This window comes from Falco naumanni, chromosome Z (assembly GCF_017639655.2).
Source record: "Falco naumanni isolate bFalNau1 chromosome Z, bFalNau1.pat, whole genome shotgun sequence".
Taxonomy (NCBI): Eukaryota; Metazoa; Chordata; class Aves; order Falconiformes; family Falconidae; genus Falco; species Falco naumanni.
In genome coordinates, this window is record NC_054080.1 from 66,923,025 (window position 1) to 66,942,337 (window position 19,313).

The 19,313-nt window shown below is 36.4% G+C and overlaps 1 protein-coding gene across 1 annotated transcript in view; it reads right to left on the reverse strand.

Annotated features, from left to right (window-relative positions):
• MTREX (Mtr4 exosome RNA helicase) overlaps nucleotides 1-19,313 on the reverse strand; it is a 49,404-nt gene that overhangs the window by 8,459 nt on the left and 21,632 nt on the right. The window contains exons 16-21 of the mRNA XM_040578889.1: nucleotides 9,246-9,396; nucleotides 7,040-7,212; nucleotides 6,700-6,768; nucleotides 2,469-2,597; nucleotides 1,247-1,357; nucleotides 730-918 (exon numbers count right to left, since the gene is read on the reverse strand). Of these exons, the coding sequence (XP_040434823.1) occupies nucleotides 730-918; nucleotides 1,247-1,357; nucleotides 2,469-2,597; nucleotides 6,700-6,768; nucleotides 7,040-7,212; nucleotides 9,246-9,396 (822 nt within the window). The remainder of the gene's footprint in view (nucleotides 1-729; nucleotides 919-1,246; nucleotides 1,358-2,468; nucleotides 2,598-6,699; nucleotides 6,769-7,039; nucleotides 7,213-9,245; nucleotides 9,397-19,313) is intronic.

Sequence of the window (19,313 nt, forward strand, 5' to 3'; positions counted from 1 at the left end):
GTACTGTCTTGGAGTTTATCACAGTCACTGTCAACATCCTGACAGCAGGGTGCACAGTGCAGACACCCTTGCAGACTTCTGCTTGGTCCATCAGGTCCACATGCAACTTTGTGCTGCCCATACCAAAACTACCTCACTTCTGTGATGAGACTCCTGTAGAACCTGTTTTCTGGAGCAGCACAGAAACATGAGAGCTAGTTCTCTGCACAACCAGTTTCAGTCTAGCAGGGTATGATTACATAAAACAAGTGTATTGCTTCCAGGCTGGACGTCAGCTCAGAAAGCAGCAGCCCCAGGATTTGTCTGGTACACTGCCCAAGCCAATAAGCCCCATCAATTCAACTGAGCTTTGCACAAGCTTATTAAAAAATGATCAGTTTCAATTATCTATGAAGACTTCACCTATACTGTATTACTGTGCTATGCCTATTTAGTGAAAAAGACTCTAGTGGCACCTCTGTAACCTTCCAATCCCTGATGACTACTTTAAAAGAGTTTTCTTTTCAGATATACTTCATATATCTATCAATAAAGGGTACAACACCACCTCAGCCAGTCTGTAGTGAGATTCAATAATTTTACTGTATTTAAAAAGTATTAACTGGGCTTATTAGTTTAAGAAGTATTATTTGGGCTTTGCAAATAAAAAGAAAAGCAAGTTAAAAGGAACTACTACTGTCTCTCACTTCAGCTAGATATAGGTACAGTGTTTTGTTTTAGTTTTTTTACCTGTGCTTTTTTTTCACAAAGTGTGTATACAGTTTCCAAGTTGGGATCATTGTGAAGAGGATGTGAATACATCCTATGCTCAAATGCCTCTACTTTTTGGATCACTTTTTTCAGTCCTTGATCTTTGATGCCCATGTCATCAATAGGGTCTAGTAATGGTACTCCATCGGGAAATCGTTTCTGTACTTCCTAAAAGCGGAAAAAGAAATTAAATAATCTTTTTGTGAGATTAGTAGCAGTAAAATAAACTATACTTTTACAAGTAAGCTGGCACAACTATAGAGACACAGAAGGCAGTAGTGTAAGTTTGTTATGTGATGTTTCAGCAGTTTTCAAAATGAAGTTTAAAATGACAAGGAGAAGCAAACTGACATATATTGTGGCTTCCCGCCCCATTTAAGAATAAAGCTGAAGATGTGACACAAACTTTAGACAAATCTCTTTAGAACAAGTTGTCTTGGGTTCAAGAGTACCTCACTACCAGAGCAGAGAGCTTACACAGCCTAGTGGAACTTACTTGTATAGATTTTAACACACTTTGCCTGTTGTCAATGGGCCTCAGGTCTTTCGGTATGTAGAGTCGGACACTGCTGATAGCTGAGAGAAGATGTACCAAAACAGGAACAACCTATCAAAGAGAGTGCAGTAACTGATGAATCAGTGAAAAATGTATTTATTATTACTGTTTCATAGCAAAACTTTACAAAGGAAAAGGACAACTGAGTGCACAAAGACACAGCAGTGGTAAAGGAGTATCAGGAAGCAGGAAAATGTGGGTAAAGAGATAAAAGTATTAATAAGGAAGAAAACAAGGTTTGTCCAAATGGAAAAATTTTGTATTCAGTTAAATCTGGAGAAAAGCTACATGTGGGGAAAAAAATATTAATTTTTTCTATTACTTTGCCATTTATCTGCTGTAATACCTACCTCTTACCATCCGAACCAAATTATTGCTATATACTTAACTGGGAATGCTAACAATAAACAATATCAAATCAGAAATACATATTCTTAAGTTTCAAAACCATGAAGATACCATGAAGAATCAATACTCTAACCCAAGCTTTAAATGGACTTTGTGGGGGGGAAAAAAAAAAGAAGTGGACAAATTAAAAACTGTCTCCGATGTGCAGACTGCAATTGTTTGTCTTGATATAGAGATTCAAATTGAAAAATTTAAATAATGCAAATGGTCTCACAAAAAATTTCAACTTAAGTTTAGAATGAGAGAGCCTCACAAAGCTGAAAGGGTCTGAAAAAGAGAAAGAAATTTAAAAAAATTCCATTTCCAGAGACAGAAGATACTGCTAAGTATCTTCAAAGAGCATTTGCTAAAGCTTATTACTTGAGGATTATAAACTTGAGGATTTCTTGTACAAGCAAAAAAAAAAGTATAGACACTTGTTTATCCACAGATTTTATCGCATATGTAATTTTACAACTTTGTAGCTCTAAAAAAAGACTGGTATTGTCTTTAATCTACTGATTTGAAATATATAACACAACAGTAAGTTTCAAAGTACTTCTACAGTAATTAATTCACTCAAGTATTTTGTTCACACTTGAAAATTTCCTCTTTGGTGAAGTCAGCAACTGTTTAAGAAAGCACAATTAGGTGTACAGCTCCTTTCTCTTCCTTAATGCATTAACCCCTTTTACCACAGTATGCAAATGCTTTGGAAATAGAATTTTTGAGAACATTTATAAGAAACTATTGACAATAAATGTGTGTAACAAACCTGCATCTCTCCTTTCTCATCAGGTCTGGCTGGCTTTGCAGCTTCAGTAGCAGAATTTTTCAAACTCTCTTTGCTGCAGTGTAGTAGCACTTCAACAATATATAATGGGTCCAATTCACCAGAATTTGGCTGTTAGGGGCACAGAAGAAACAGGTCCAGGTCCATAAGAGTTACTTTAAAATACCAGCAAGAATGGAAGGAAAAAGCATGATTTATTCAATACTAAAAGTATGAAACGAGCTACTGCTCTTCACAGAACATGAGCTCAGTGATGCAATACATTCTAAAAACTACTGAATCAGTATTGATTGAAAGATCCCTCACACAGAACACTTGAAAAAAACTACCTTTTCCCCATCCTCCCTTGACAGTGTAGCCTGAAGTCTACTTGTGGCTTCAGGTGCTTCTGCCTTTTCTTCTAGCTGTAGTTCTTTCAAAGTAAGCCAACCTCTTTTGTTACTGTAATGCAAAATATTAGCATCATGCTAGCAGTACTGAACTTTGTCTGCTTTTCAAAAAAAACCCAAATTTGGGGGATCTCTTTCATTTGCAGCTTTGCAAGTTCAAGTTTTTCCCCACAAAACCATAGAAAAATCTTTCAAACATAACAGCTTGTATCTCCAGCAAACAGGAAGCTGCATCTTGCAGGCCACATCTTTATAAACCCCAAACATAACATCTGACATTCATTTAAAGAACACAAACATGCAGATATGGTGGTTAAAGACTATTGTTCACAAAGCCATAACCTTTAATATACACTGCTTTAAAAAAACCTGACATTAGTTACTTGACTGGATCAATAGGCACTAAGGTTGCTCAAATACACTCCCACTATAAGCAAATCTTTTTATAACCTGGAACAGAACTAAGTTATAGGCCTAACACTGCAGGCAAGACTTTTAAAACAGTATGTGCAAGCTTCTCTGCTTCCAAATATGAGAAAGACAAAACAGTCTTTTCAAAATCCTGTGTTAACCCAGTTCAGTTTTACTGGGCAATATTTTTCATTACAAACCTAAACCATACTATTTTCTTTTACTGCATGCAAAGCAGGGTGGAACCAGCTAGCATTTCCAAGAGATTCTCAGAAGCACTATGAGAAATTGCCACAATAAACTAGACAGAAAAACAAGGTTATCCTGTTCTACAGTATACATAATTATTCAAGAAATGCAATTACTTGCTGGGGAAGGAACTGTTCCTCTGAATTCTATCCAACATTTGCAGAAAGCACTCACAGCAATGTGCAAGACCCATACCACTGAATTAGAATTTTAAAGTAATATCCACACACATCAAATCAGTACCCAGCCAAAGCCACAGAAAGCATAATGCTGACTTGAACAAAGAAGAGACTAAACTCACAGCTGCACATATATGCTACAGATAATAATAGAGCTGGAGATGTCTAGAAAATGAGAACAAAAAATATTTCTATAAGCAACAGTATTGTAAACCCATTAATACAGCAGGTGTATAGATGCAATTAACATTCACTGTTAATATTACTCTCTTTTAAATTTACATACACCAATGGCTTTTAGACATTGCTGAGACCTGACTTAATCTAGAACTGCTTTTAGAATGTGTACTGTTTCCTTCAGTGGGTTTTCTACCTTTTAGGTACTAAACCCTTGAACAGGAACACGTGTTTTTATATGCTAGAGTAAAGTAAGACTAGAACACCCTGTAAAAAATTTAGTCACAGACATCTCTGTCATATCATATTGCATGATTAGGTATATTTCAAGGATTTTAGATTTGCCCCGAAACATCTATTACTTCATGTGCCTGGAAACAAAACAAGGTAAGACAGTTGATCATATCTGCAAACCAAGCAATATGGCACAGGATCACAAATTCAGATTCCTAGATTAATAACATCTGACTCATGGAAAATTCAAGGACCGTGACACAGCACTAAAATTTATGTTTACATAGTAAACAATATAAACAAACATGAACAGAGAAGCAGGAGAATTTAAGTTTAACATACAAGGATTATAATAATCTAAATAGGAAAGACCAAATTGCAGCAGCTGAAATTCTAATACCAGCAACCATTAACAGACAAAAATCTGATGTCTAGAATCAAGGATCAGATGACAATATGGACTATAAACAGCACAATAAAACTAGCACACTGCTGGCACAATCTAGTGGAAATAAAATTTCTTACTCAAAAATGAATTCCAAAGCAAACAGTTACTTTGCTGCCTATTATAATGTACAATATATAGCAAGCAGTACCACTTGAAATAAATTCTCTCTACTGTAATTCAGGATAAAATACTGTTTGCATTCACAATTTTGTGGAACATTGCAGTGTGAAATTATGCTGGAAAAACATCTAAATAAACAATGAACATAACTGGCAATAACTCATGCTTTTGCTTTCAATTGCAATTAATAAAGAGAATTACTCAGTGAAATACAGACATACTTTAACTCTGAATGTCAATCTTCATTACATATCTTCCGTACTAGAAAAAGGACTTAATTAGAAACTATGACACAGTGAAGAATTTACAACTAAAGAGAAACTAGTAATATAGACTGAATTCAACATAATTTCTAAGAGCAAATCCAAAGAACTGTCACAGCTTAGAAGTGGATGAAGATTTAAAGATGTGGCATAATAACGATATACTTCCAATACTAAGTAAGTATACTACTACATTAAACTAATGGGGAAATGCATCTGTATCCCAGGACAAAAATACATTGAATAGACACATTAAAATGGGTAAATAACAGCTTCTTCATTTGTTTTGCCTCTGCTCATAGAAACTAGTCTTCCCATACCGATTTTAAGTTACATAGCTTTAAGTCTGTTCCATAATTTTCAGCACCTATTGTCATTCTTTCCATAGAACTCAGAAGGAAAAATTCAACCCAGCTGCTAGAATGACTTAATGAAAAAAGTGCTGCTGGAGCCATGGAGCCAGAGCCATCTCCTGCAGAACAGACTGTAATTTCAAAGCTAATGTTTAAACCTAAGAGCTTTATACAACAGTGAGACAAGACAGATAGGGAAGGCAAATAGGTATGCGGATAAAATATGACACAGACAGAAGAAATGCCTCCAGTGACAAAGAAGTTGGCAATTTTACATAGAAAGTTTGGGTGACGGGGAAATCTGTTTTAATGCTCATGTGGCCCTATGAAAAAACCAATTTATAAGCAAAAGTTTAAGCAATAGCAGTCACAATCCAGTCTTCCAACTTGAAAAAGGAAGAAATGTGACTTTCAAAAGGAAGATGGAAAACCAGAACAAAATCTTTTTAATAAGTTCTGTATGCACACATTTTTCTCATTTCCTCTTTAATGAATATATATTAGAGAAGCACCAAAAGGTGCCACAGTGCACAGGCGCCACCAGAACTTGACGAAGACAACTTCTCATTTAGACCTAGTAATTAATGCTAATGCTCTCCTGCCAAAATTACAGCAAAAATGCTACCAGAGAAAAATACACTTTAAACTTAGGTTTTAATTTAGCCAGCTGAGTTGCTTGTCAAAACATTTCTGAAATGGAGACCAAAACATCATCCCTGGGGTTATGTGGAAACCAACTATAAAAATGGATTTTTGGAAGGAAACCCAAATCTGGCTTCTATTGCATCACTGTCCTCTGTATTTTTTTCCACATTTCCCTGAACCCATTGCTATTGTTTTGCTCTCTTTGCATTTTAAGTTTCCAACCCTCAACTCTACAGCAACACCCCAGAGGACAAGGAATCCCATGTCTCATGCACAAGCTTAGGACTCAAGACACAATTCCCCAGTTTAAGATAATAGTCTATATAGTGCCAAATGTCAGTCTTTCTATGCTGTCAACCCTTAGTTTCTACAGATTTTCTGAGAGTAGAAAACATATCTTTCCCATGAATGGCTTAGTGTAGCACTGTTGGGGATTTCTCACAGGCAGACCAAGTATTTGGAAATTACTGTAGTGCCATGTGCACTTTTTTTTTTATCCCAGACACAAGCAAGCATTATCTTTGTAAATATGCTAAAAGTTAAAAAATGAACACAACACTTAGGGTTTGTCCCACCTTCCAGTTTTTTCCTTTATACTTTCATTTCAGGAAGGCTTGAGCTTTTTGTAAATTTGGGGTGAAAGGGAATTTTTTCTGCCTTTGAAAACTACAAAGAAAATTCTATCTTATTTTCAAAGAAAGCAATAAGGTACATATTTTTCTAACAGAAAGAATGTATATTTTACCTTAACATTTGATTTCTTAGAGAAATTAACAACCACTCCCCATCCAAAGTCATCACCTTCATTCTTCACCTAAAAATATTACAAAGATATTATAACCCATGTATAATCACATTCTAGCAAGCAGATCATAGTCATGGACTAATATTCAAAACAAACACATTTCTTTTAATTAATTTTTGAATGTTTAACACAGAAACATAACAAAATTTAAAAAGTATTGCTTAGAGTGATGCAACGTAATTTTTCAAGATGGTAAGTGGCAGACACAAATGAATCCTGCAAATTGCAAGGATAGGTAGAGATGTGAAATAAAAACAAAACAAAAGAAAAATCAAATTACCTTTACCAGTCTTCCTGGCTGTAGGAAGGGCAAGCAATACTTTGGTTTGTGAACATATTCTTCAATCTCTTTACCCAGTTTTGCAAGCTGCTGTCGGATTTTGTAGTATATGACCACATTTTCCTCATTGGGAATTGCTATTTTGTTGTACTGTCCTTCCAAATTATTCACTTCTATAATACAAAGTATAATGTCATGGAAATTAATAACTTCATAGATTTAGAAATCAATGTTTCACTTCCAGATCTATATAACTAGTATTTTGTCACCATTTTTCACATTAATTTCCTATTGACAATAATCCATTCTCTGGAAAGCTAGAAATCTACAAATGTGCATTTTATTTCTAGGAAAATAAATATTGATGCTTTTTTTTTTTTTTTTAATAATAAACAAGCTTGAGAAGACAGAGAAGGCTAGATCCCCAATCAAGGAATTTCTGATTTAGGGTTGCAGAGAAGTCCCACAAAAACTTGCAATGATTTTTAGGAGAGTGTTCACTGCCTACCAGTACTCTTCTGCCTCCTCCTATGAAAATGAGATTACTCAAAGACATCTTCTAACAAGACGTCTTCCAATAAGAGAGAAGTTGGTGGAAGATGCTCTTCCTAACCTGTTTTAGGCTCTGATTTAATCAGTTGGAAATCAGTATTTTCTTCCTTCATTTTTACACCTTATTTAGGCAAATCAGTTTTTATTATAAGCAAAATGCTTCATTCATTCAACACTAGTAATACCATAAACAAAGGACACATTATAAAGATCTCTTTTTCCTCTCTAGCAACTCACTGTCTTGTATACTATTTGAACGCATATGGGTGACTCAGAAACCCCACTTCACTGGAACTTGCGAGACAGCTCAGGGAATTTCTCCCTATTTTTAGATGTCAACTTTTTAAAGAAAAAACCAGTAATCCATACTCACAGCATAATTTCCTCCTTGATCTAAACAACCGTTTCTCTCCTTTGTGTTTTTAATTGCAGTTGAAGCAATTAAAAAATTGTAACACCCAGTATCTGCCTAAATAAAAAATGTCCAAGAAATAAGGAAAATGTTCTCCTGCTCCATTTCTCTATTTAAATGGCAATGCTGGAATTCTAGACTGAAGAGCTAGGCATGCGCAATGGAACAGGTTGGTTTTCAGGAAATACCTACTATATTTGACTACTACCATCTTAATACTGCATCTGCCAACTAACAGAAACTCTACAAAGGGAATCACACACATACTCTGCACGTTTATCAAAGCTACACAGACACACACACACCGTGTCTCTCTTACTATTCATTTAACAAACAAACAGGTGAACTGCTCATTCATCAATGGCAAAGGAAGTAGTTGCCTCTCATGTTCTTAAGATTCTTCTGGGTTAAGTTTTGAAAGAGGCCTCACTCTCAAACACTGGCTGAGATCTTTGGAAACTGACTTTGGCTCAGGAAAACACAGTATTTAAAGATCATGGTTTAACATTTAGTTACTCAGTGAAGAGCACATGATGACTCTGTCCTCTCTGAATTATGCTTTGTGTTTTAATTAAGCATTTTTTCCTATACTACTTTGAATGAAGTGTGCATGAGTTCTTTTTAGAGATGGCAATGCAATATTAAAGTTACATTTCTTTTAGCCAAGTTCTGCATATCAAAAAGGAGTAAATTTTCCCTGCACCTTTTAAAATTGTTTTTCCTTCTTCTTGTCCTACAGCAGGGGTCCTCAAACTTTTTAACCAGGGGGCTGGCGCATGGATGAAGTGGCAGGCAGTCATCTGCGGCTGCTTGGTTTCCTCCTGAAGTCCCGGTGCGGGGGGGGGGTGGGGGGGGTGGGGGTGGGTGGAGTGGGGGGGTTCTGTAAATACCGGGGGCCGGACTGAGGACCCTGGGGGGCCGTATCGGGCCCGCGGGCCGTAGTTTGAGGACCCCTGTCCTACAGTTACAGTTTAGCAATGTGGCAACCATTCTTGTCTGATTCAGAGAAGAAAGTTCTCTTCACAGAATGACACTGCATATCAATATAGGTCCTAGAACAGGAGGAAACTACTCTTACTGAAACTATAACCTAACAGCAAAAGGTGCAGTGGCAACTGTTGGCAGGGAAGAGAAGAACTGCATAGATAAAACCTCTTACCAGCATAATGAAGTTTAACTACCCAATCTCAAATGCAACATCTTTCATACTGACTCTCATGAGTACAACACAGTAATACTCACTTTCTACTATTTCTGGAATAGTTCTGTAATGTTGGAACTGATAGAAGGATTTTTCTAACATGTATTCAGGATTAATTTCCTCTACTCGAAGCAAGTTCAATACCATGTTGTATGTCAGGTGGAATGCACTGTTTAAAGGATCAGCTGAACCCTGAAAAAGATCCAAGAACACTATCCAGTTAAAAATATTAAGTGCAACATATAAGAACATATCAAATAAACCACGACGCAGTGTTTTATATGAGGAGCTGCTTTGCTGGGTAGTACAACTTGTCTTGAATTTAATAGTACATGTCTCATCAAATCCTAAGGAATTTTATTATGCTGAACATGTAACAGTATTTATGTCTCACTTTATCTATAGTTATACTACAATATTATAAATTAGATCTGATATGAAGTGAAAAGTTCAGATTAAAAACTTGGATGTTTCTTACAGTCTATTATAATTTGGATTCCATTACCTGAAATTTAAATTAATAAGCTATTTAACTATTTAAAGCAATCCATTATTTTAACACTCTGAAAGAACTTATTTGCACACCTTTTTCTCTTAATACTTACTCATCACAGCAGTGTCTTGGGAAGCCTGTTCAAAAATAGGTGGTCTGCAACTTCTTTAATTTATGTAAAGCCTCATTATAGAATTAATTTATTTATTGCCCAAGAGAGGTTGTGGACTCTCCACTTGTTAAGATACACAAAAGCCATCTGGACACTGTCCTCAGCAGCCTACTCTAGATGACCCTGCTTGAGCAGGTAGCTTGGACAAGATGACCTCCAGAGGTTCCTTACAACCTCAACCATTCTGGGATTCTGTGAAGTTCCGTTTTTTTACAAGCTGGTATTTACAGGTATTTTGAAAAACCAAAGAAGAAAGGATGCTGGCAAAGCACTGGAGGGAAATACCATACCACTAACTTCTTTCCCCATTCTTAATTTTCTAACATCTAGTAAAGATGTCCTCTGTAAAGAAAGGGTACTGGCCTAGGTAGATGCACCTTTGGCCTGATATACCATTGCTGATATTATGTTCTTACCCAAGAGGAAGACCTCATTACCATAAGAAACGCAAACGTTTAACTGATACACATTAAAACAAGGAGCTATTCCAAGAACACACAGAGCAGTTAAAACTGTCTAGGGAAGATCTAGAACACCTCAACACTACAGCCTCTCTGAGCAAACTTGAGTAACTATCTCTAACTTCAGTGTCAGCACAGGCAGCCATCCTCATAAACCAAATAAAAAGTTGCTGCAACCAGATGACAGAGACCCAAAACTTCTGAAGTATGAAAATGCCCAACTGCAGCGCATAAGCTTTCATCTAAAGTAGCACTGGTACAAAAGGAACAGGTGTTTCAGAGTTCTTCGGAAAGGATTCAAAGGGAAATCCAGGAGTTATGAAGCAGAAAATTACAATTTCTGTGCCACAAAAGCAGTGGAAACCAGAAGCAACAGATAGGTGGATAGAATACAGCAGAACAGCAGCATAAATAGACTTTTTTAAAAAACAAGGTAGATCACACAAATCTTTCAGAGCTCTTTGAAAGTGTTAACAAGTATGCGGATTATTGTACCTCCTTGATTCCTGAAATGCTTATGACAACACACTCCCTACCCCCACCAAGCTAATGTAATTAAGTCTTTGAAGGATTTTTTTAAAACTGACATCTTGTGAATTACTAAGCAGAAAATATATTTTTTTCAAAATAAAGTTTCCCAGTGGAGACTCAAAGAGGTCTAGACTTAGAAGAAATCTAGAAAAGGCATAGATAGAAAAATAGCAAGGCCTGCTAAAAATATTACTAGATCACTGAAGACACTGAAGATCAGCAGTCTGCAGAGTTGCATGATGATGAGTAAAATCACAAATGAAATTTAATCTGAAAGTGTATTTTAAGAAGATGAAGTGCAGCGGTTTGGAACAGTTTAGTATTTGCTGCTGATTAAAGTGACCTATACCTAAAATAAAATTTACCGAACAAGTGGTGTCATTTCAACAAGGCCTAGAAGTAAATTGTTATGGTTAATAATTTTAAATTAATAACAACTAAAACTGGTAACAAGAAAATTAGCATGTTTCAAGACATACTTTTCATGCAACCATATGACTGCTGAAATTTCAACATATTCTATCAGACATTTTAGCAGCTCAGAGAGGGCTGACACTGAGAAACATGCTCTCTGCACTTTCTTTTAAGCTCAACATTTGCTTTACAAACAATTATTCTGTATCCTCTTACAACTGATTTCTTTGCCTTTTGCTATACAGTAATATATGTAGCTGAGATATTCCCTCATCACGCATAATATAAAAAAAGCACAGGCCACTAGAAAAACAACTGATTATTAGTTTATATACGCAAAATGCTGAAATTCAGTTCAAGTGCTCTCCTAGATCAAGCTAAGTGTAATGGATTCTAAGCTACATTACCGTAATATATACCTTTTCCCTTCAATTTTAAATGTGCTGTCACAGATTTTGATACTGCATCCATAGATGCACCGACATCAGATTTAGTAAGAGACAATTTGAATCTAAGATGCCTTCACATGTAGCAGATTTAAGAATGTAATCCAATTTGCTTTATATAAGAAACAAGTCTTATGAGATTACCTTACAAATCCCAGGAACCTATTCACTGCATGATTATTTCATATCAAGAAAAAACCCAGCTCCTACAGAGAAGACTTCATCTTATGCTTATACCAAGAAAGTATCAATATGAATACACGTAAAACAAGCTTAAGATAAATCATACATGATAAAGCATGTTTTGCTTTCCATGGCCAGAGACTCATTCAGTCATTCTAGTTCACATCTATGAGCAGATCATAAATACAAATGTAGGTTTTCACCTCAAGTGATGTACCACATAACAGAAATACCTTTTAAATAAGATAATGACATGTGTATTTAAAGTAACACCGTCAGTTCTGAAATTACCACAAATGGGTTTCTACTAACACAAATGTGTCAGCAAGCATGACACCAACAGCTGAACTGCAGTGTGCAAAGGAAAGCTCAAGTTTCTACAGACGTCTCTGGTCTGATACAGCAAAGATGAGAGAACTTCAGTTGCTGACGCTAACCAACATTTAACACCGCTTTTTTCCTTAGAGCTGATAAAAGGATTACGTACCCAAGCTCTTGTCTATTTTTCTAAATAAACAGGGAACAGAAATTACTACTCCCTAAAAAGCTGCCTTCTCTACAACAGAGAATGCCATTTAAAAAATGGCATTTACTGACAAAGAGCACAGCAATTACGGCGGTGTCAGCTAATGGTGGGTCAGATTCTTTCCTACAGCAACGTCCACTGCAGTAGCCAGGTATCAAATAAAGCAGCTGGAATACACCCAGCAGCCTATCTACAGACCAGCAGAGGGAGATCCAGCAAAATGCTGCTGTGACTGCTCTGATCCCACTATGAACCCCTTTCCATACCCGACAAGGTTACATAGCCTTAAGGCATCACTCAGCTATACGCTTCCAAGATTATCAACTATTGAAAGAATAAAATTGTGTCACATTCTCACTTAAATGCTATCATAAAGGGAGAAAAAAAAAGAACTTTATACTACTATAATATATCCACGGAACACGCCAAGAAGGACCAAACAATTTCTGCAGATTCACTTTAAAGGCTTTTTTAAAATCAGTATAGCTCAACTGTGAAGTAGCGATTTAAAAACAAACTAAAAAACCTCTAGCTTTTTAAAGGATATTATTTGAAAGGCAGCATTTCAGCCAGTTGCTGATGTGGCAATTTTTATTTTAAACACATGATCAGCATTTTACAATTTGAAAGTAAGATCATTCTATTAAGACAAAGCAGTTAAAACATGAATTTTTTTTGGCAAAAATTGTGAATTCTTCCTGTTCCTTCATCTCATAAACACATGCTTCTCCAAGTTTTGGAAATTTCTGTTTTCTCAGTGTTCTCTAGGCAAGGCTACATTCAAAATCAAAAGTTCTAAGCAGCTTATTTTTTCTGAAAACTGGAACAGTTACTTCTCCAAATTAAACATAACTACAGTAGCTTTACTGTACTACACCCTCAGTGTAGTGAGTGCACTGTGAAGGACAAAGAGAATGCCAGTGAATTCTGCAGCATGCATTAGTCTCTACCGACCATCCCAAGCTATGAACAGACTTGCATATAACAGGCAGCAATCACCTGGATGCCCTTGCTTCATTTACCTAGTAGCAAAGTATGGATTTTGCTGCTGCATTACGAAACCTCGTAGCAAAATACATAGCAAAAATACATTGTTCTATACTGTGCATACAGAAAACATGAGTAGACAATCAGCCTCTTCTGGCAAATTATAAAGATTGCAATGATTATTGAAAAGGGAATAAATGGTTACCTAAAGACAACTGCCAGATACATACAGCTGAAGGAAGGGAAAACAGGAGGGAAGAGAACATGGGCTACATTACTGAAGAGAAAATGGAAAAGGTGGGCCTTCCTTTCCTAACTTCCTCTCAAAGAGCCTACACACTATAAAGTGCTCAACTATCCTGGATTTTGCTTGCTGCTAAGACATAGTAATAGGCAAATCAGTTTAACTTACATTTTTTCCATGATGGTTTGCTCCTCTTGCAATCCCTTTCTCTACTCATGCCCTGTGCCACCAGCTCCCAGATCGATTTGTTTTTTCATTCTTACTTTCTTAAAAATATTCTGAAGCATGTGTGGGACATTTAGCCCACCCTCTACCATAGATCCTCCCTTCATAATTCATCAATCTTTTCTTCAACAAGCCAGGGTACGCAATCATCTGTCCCAAGTTCTGTCTCTGGGGAAGCCTCTCCCTTGCCTCCAGAGGAAAACCTCCATATTAGAGAGAGGAAGAACTACCAACCACTCACGCAGAAAATGGGGCAAAAGCTTAACTGATCTGAGCTGCAACAAAAGTTGATGAGAAAGGCTGCCTTGAACAGACATCAATAAGTCACTTTCAAACACACGTTGTGCCCACAGCTTTATGGCTGTTGGAGAAGTACCATCCCAGCTCTCTGGCCTCCTTTCTGCCAGTAATCCTCCTTCACACCCCTTCAGAGAGGGTGGTCCTGCCACCCCAAATCTTCAACAGACAGTAGCAACATATTTTTTTCTGAGTATTTTTAGAAAAACAGGATGATTTTGCAAGCTTTTCTATCCCCCTGGATAAGAAGTGCCTGGATACATGAGAACAGCTTTGATGTATCAACTGAAATTAATAGCCTACTTAGTGCACTTGCAACCACATTACTTCTGGAGAAATTTTAAGAAAATTTAGCACCCTTTCAAGTCTTCCAAGATTTGGATTGCAAAAGAATGACTGGTTTAAGCTGATAATGTTAAAAATCAAGAACATAATCATAAACAATTCACTACAGAAATAATTTAGTCAAGAACTATGTGAAAATTATAGCCGCTATACATTGTACCCTGTTTAACTGCCAAGAACTTCAGAATAGAGTATCTCCTTATCACAAGCAAATCACCCAACAGGGCATTCAGCATTTCCCAGTCCTACCATTTCTGGCCCACATAAACTAGAAAGATATAAAGATTGGGAAGGACAAAGATCAGTGCCTGGAATGGATATTCACAGGGTTTTTTCACTTTTTTTTATTACTGTAAATACTTGGAAGCCTTGTCTAACCAGAGATGCGAGAGCTGTCATTGCTGCATTATGGCATGTTGTGTTGAGCAAGACGTACATTTGGTAAGGGTTACTCTCCCTGTTTTCTCTTACAGCGGGAGAAAAATATTTACATTTTTAAAACTGTTCCCATGCAGTGAGGGAACAGATTTTGCACATAACTTTCCTGCTCTCCAGCCTGTCATGGAAAACGTGTACAAAGTTTTCACAGGGAAAACAAGATGGCAAATACTGTCTGAAACTGAACAGGGACCTTATGGGCTAACAAAGAAGAAAGACACAACCTGCAAAGCAACAATAAAGTATCTTTCATAATGCCACAAATCAGATACACTACAGGACATATTTTAAGCCATTTGGTTCACTGACAGTTTCATTTGCTTATCAGTGTTTCCAGAAATAAGCTGAATGAATGAGTTTCCAAAAGAGAAAACAATGAAGTGCTTTATGATAACAGCAAAGAACAGAATACATTGATGATACTCAAAAGGTATCTCACCTTTTTCCTCATAAGAGGGAAATATGTACACTTAGCTGTCTGTGACAGCTGCCATCACAAATTTACATGAAACGCCTCATTAAATAAAAATGCAAGTGGCTGCTTGATACATCTTTAAGACATAGGAATACCTCCAGTGAAATATTAATTAACAGCACAATTTTTTCCATATATCAATGATACAGTTACCACATGAATAATCAGGTCTCTATCAGAAATGCCAAAAAAGACTGAGTAGTTACAATGATAATAGGATTATCCTGAGCTACATTACCCTGACTGCAAAACCAGTAAAAACACCTTCTGCAAGGTTATTTTTAATAGACTATGGTAAGCAGCTATTTTAAGCAGAAATTTATTACCAATCTGGCTCACTGCTTTGCCCCAAAAACAGTTGCACCAACACAAACAGAAGCCACTGTGGGTAACCAAAGACTGCTTTAGCAGGCTTTACCAATGAAAATACCTCAGGATTGGGTTGCACAAAGGCTCCAGTTGTAGTAATAGACTTAAAAGGGAAAAAATGTATCTTGATTTCTCTTGCATGCAACTACCACTGGCTGAAGTTAGTTCTGAATGACAGAACGTTTCAGCCATCTACCCTCTCTAATACAGTAGCTCCTACCATTGTAACTATCCTTAGTTCTACTTCAGGCTGCTAACTCCAAGTTCTGTTCTTCTCCTAAGCCTCTGTCTTCTTTCTGAACTGAACACAGAAAAATATACAAAAAATCCTACACACCTGTACCAAGGCATCCCAAATTAACAAAGCAGTATTTAAACTCTCAAGCAAGTATTTTAAACTACAAATATTTTATACAACACAAATGTCATACTTTAACTTAAAAATTTTAAAATTGGCCCTCCCCCAAACTGGGACCATAGCACTGCTACACGACTTGCTCTGCACAGAACACAAATGGACAGTGGGGGGAAAGGTAATTTAACATGCATTCAACATCGTACTGTACAATCATTCTTTTGGATCTGAGCTGGCCTGGTAACACTACAACTGTATTTGCAGAACACATTTGAGAGAATAATTTTGCTCCTTTTAAGTTGTATATATTCAAAGAAAGCTGAAATGGAAAAAAAAAAAAGGTATCTATATGTACTCAGAAGCTAGCAGAGATCTGCAGCACTCATTGGCTTCAGATTTGTGACTACAGGTATCAGGTCAGTGATGTGACAATTTATAATTTCAGTAAATATGCGGTACATTTTAACTTAAAGGAAATGTGTGCCCTAGCAAAGACTATATACCTATACAAAAAGTGAACATAAAAATAAATTCAAAAAAGAACTTTGTCTTCTGTTCATCTCACACTTACCTTTTTTGGTTTAAGAATAGGAAGGCAAAGCAAAAAATATAGCTTAATCCGTTAAAATACATTTACATTTGTAGTGATGAGTTTAGCAAAGCAGAAGAAAATTTCAGAAAAATCGCTCAGTCGGAGGGAAATTGCTTTCCACAGACTGACCTAATAAAACTTCAAGTAACCTGTGATATTAACAAGCAACAACCACAAATAATGAATAATACCAGTTGGCTCAGTCCTGCTGGCTCTGGAAAAGCCTGAGGTGAAGCTCAAGAGTGACTAACTATTTTACATGCCATATGGCACCCCATCCTACCACATTTTGGTTGCAAACATCACGAGAAGAACTATTTGCTGTTCTCTTCCATCTGTTGGTTTGCATCATTATCCAGAAAACTGTGGCCCTGTTCATGACGGCATTTGAGTATCTGTTTCCCTTAGACCAGCTGAATTGTCTCCATAATTTCATGTTAAAATCTTGTTAACTTTAAAGATAGAAGTGAAGTAATTTCCTAAAATGAAGCCTGGAAAAGTTCTGCAGCTTCATAAGAAAAGTTCAGCAGTTTACAATAAAAATAAAGATTTCACATATAAAATTATTTTTATGTGAATTTTAATAAAAGTATCCAAAAAGATGAGAATCCCACTGAAACAGCTAAAGTTACAACTTTAGATGAGAAAGAACATTATAGTATCCTCAAAACCATGAGTGACAATCTACTTCTTTAGATTTTCCAGTGGCTTTTCCAACAACCATTAGTGCCAACCTCCAGCTGAAGTCTATTTCTCTCACTAACTAAGCAAATTTCTCAAATCCTGAAGCGTTTTTTTATTCTCCATATGAGTAAGCTTTAAGTGAAATCAAAGTACAATATTATAATCATACTTGTGTGTTAAGCTGATGTTTGCAGAGGGGCTAAAGGCTCACCAAAGACAGTCTCATTAGAAGACCTTGCCTGCTGTCTTGTGTGTAGTCCCCAACAAGATTAAATGGAAAGCTGTCAGTACTTGCTCACAAGTTAATCGGAAATAAACTGAAAGACCAGTTTGCTTCTCTAGAAACATCTTTAAAGCATTTGGGGAAAAGTAAATGTAAAATCTGCATACAGTTGCAGTTTTAAAAGGGGTACAACCTGGACAACCAGCAGTACTAAAGATTTTGCAGAGTCTTTATCATAGAAGTGAAGTAGTAAGCACCATCACTCCATACCAATTTCAATACAGGCCACCACATTTTGCTCAAGAAAACATTACTCATAGTTACTATGTCAGGACATCCTCTTGCAAAAGCCTGTGCCCCAATTCTGCCAAACACTGAACTAAACAACTGCTATGGTCTAGCCTGCATCTGACTGTACCTTGAGCTTCGTTACAGAGATTGTCAGCAGCTCCCTGTTCTTGCCTTCCATGACGCATAGCTAATAACCTTGCATGATCATGCAGTAAAAATTCAGTACAGTTTGTAAGAGCAAAATGACAACTCAATGTAACAGAATCAATCTTACCGTTTGAAAAAAAAAATAATCCCATTCACTGGAAAGGTTTTCTATGTACTAGTCAAAGGAGATCATTTGAACAAAACCACACAAATAATTTTAAGAATATGATGTTAATGCATATGGGTATTTTAAAGAGTAACAGACTAAACAGTTTTGGACTGTCATAAATTTACCTAACAACAACAACAAAAAAAAGTGCCCAAAACCCCAAGCACTAAAATAGAACCTACACTTTTTACATTACATGATTTTTAAAGTTTTACTATTTTTCAACCCAATTCAAGAGCATAGACACCTGTATTTATCTTAAAACACAGAAAGACCAATACAGGAGCAGACCCATGGCCTACTAGTCAACACTAGACAAGCCAAAAAAAGGAACAAGCATTCTCACAGTCAAAGATTAAGTGAGCTACTTCTGCATAAAACATTAACCAACGGTCTTCCTGAATTCTGATTTATCACAGTTTTTTATAGTATTACGTGACCAAGGCATTTCTCATGACCCAGGCAAGAGCTGTAGTTGCTTGTTACACTTTCTGTGTTAGAAATCCACACAAAATTACACTGGTGCCCAAGGCTTAATATTAATTCCCCTTGGAGACAGGTAGCCATGCTTATGCAAAAGTACTAAATTCCAGCAATTTTATCAGATAGCTACTGTTCCAGAAGCTTCCTCTTGTAGCATTGGAGCTTCTCATCACTGCCTCAGCATTTATAATCTTACATTTATTCCTGATCAGCATAAATTTATTTATTTTTATGTAAATACTGCTTTTCATGGTAACTAGAATTTTCATTATACTTGGGAGCCTGAAAGGAACAGCCGTATGTGATACACAGCAGATGATTAAAGCACAAACTAACTAATAATGCTGCCTCAATTATAAGGGAACCATGATTTGCCCTTTCAAAATTAAGAAACTTTCCAAAAACTGCACAGTGGTCATATGAGAGAGCCGTGCAAGCAGGCAGGAAGATAACTATTAAACTGTCTGAATTGCTATCCTGTTTATTATTTAGTACAATAAAACAACCTAAGAGTCAAAATAAAATACAAAAAGACCAGATGGATGTCTAATAGCAGCAT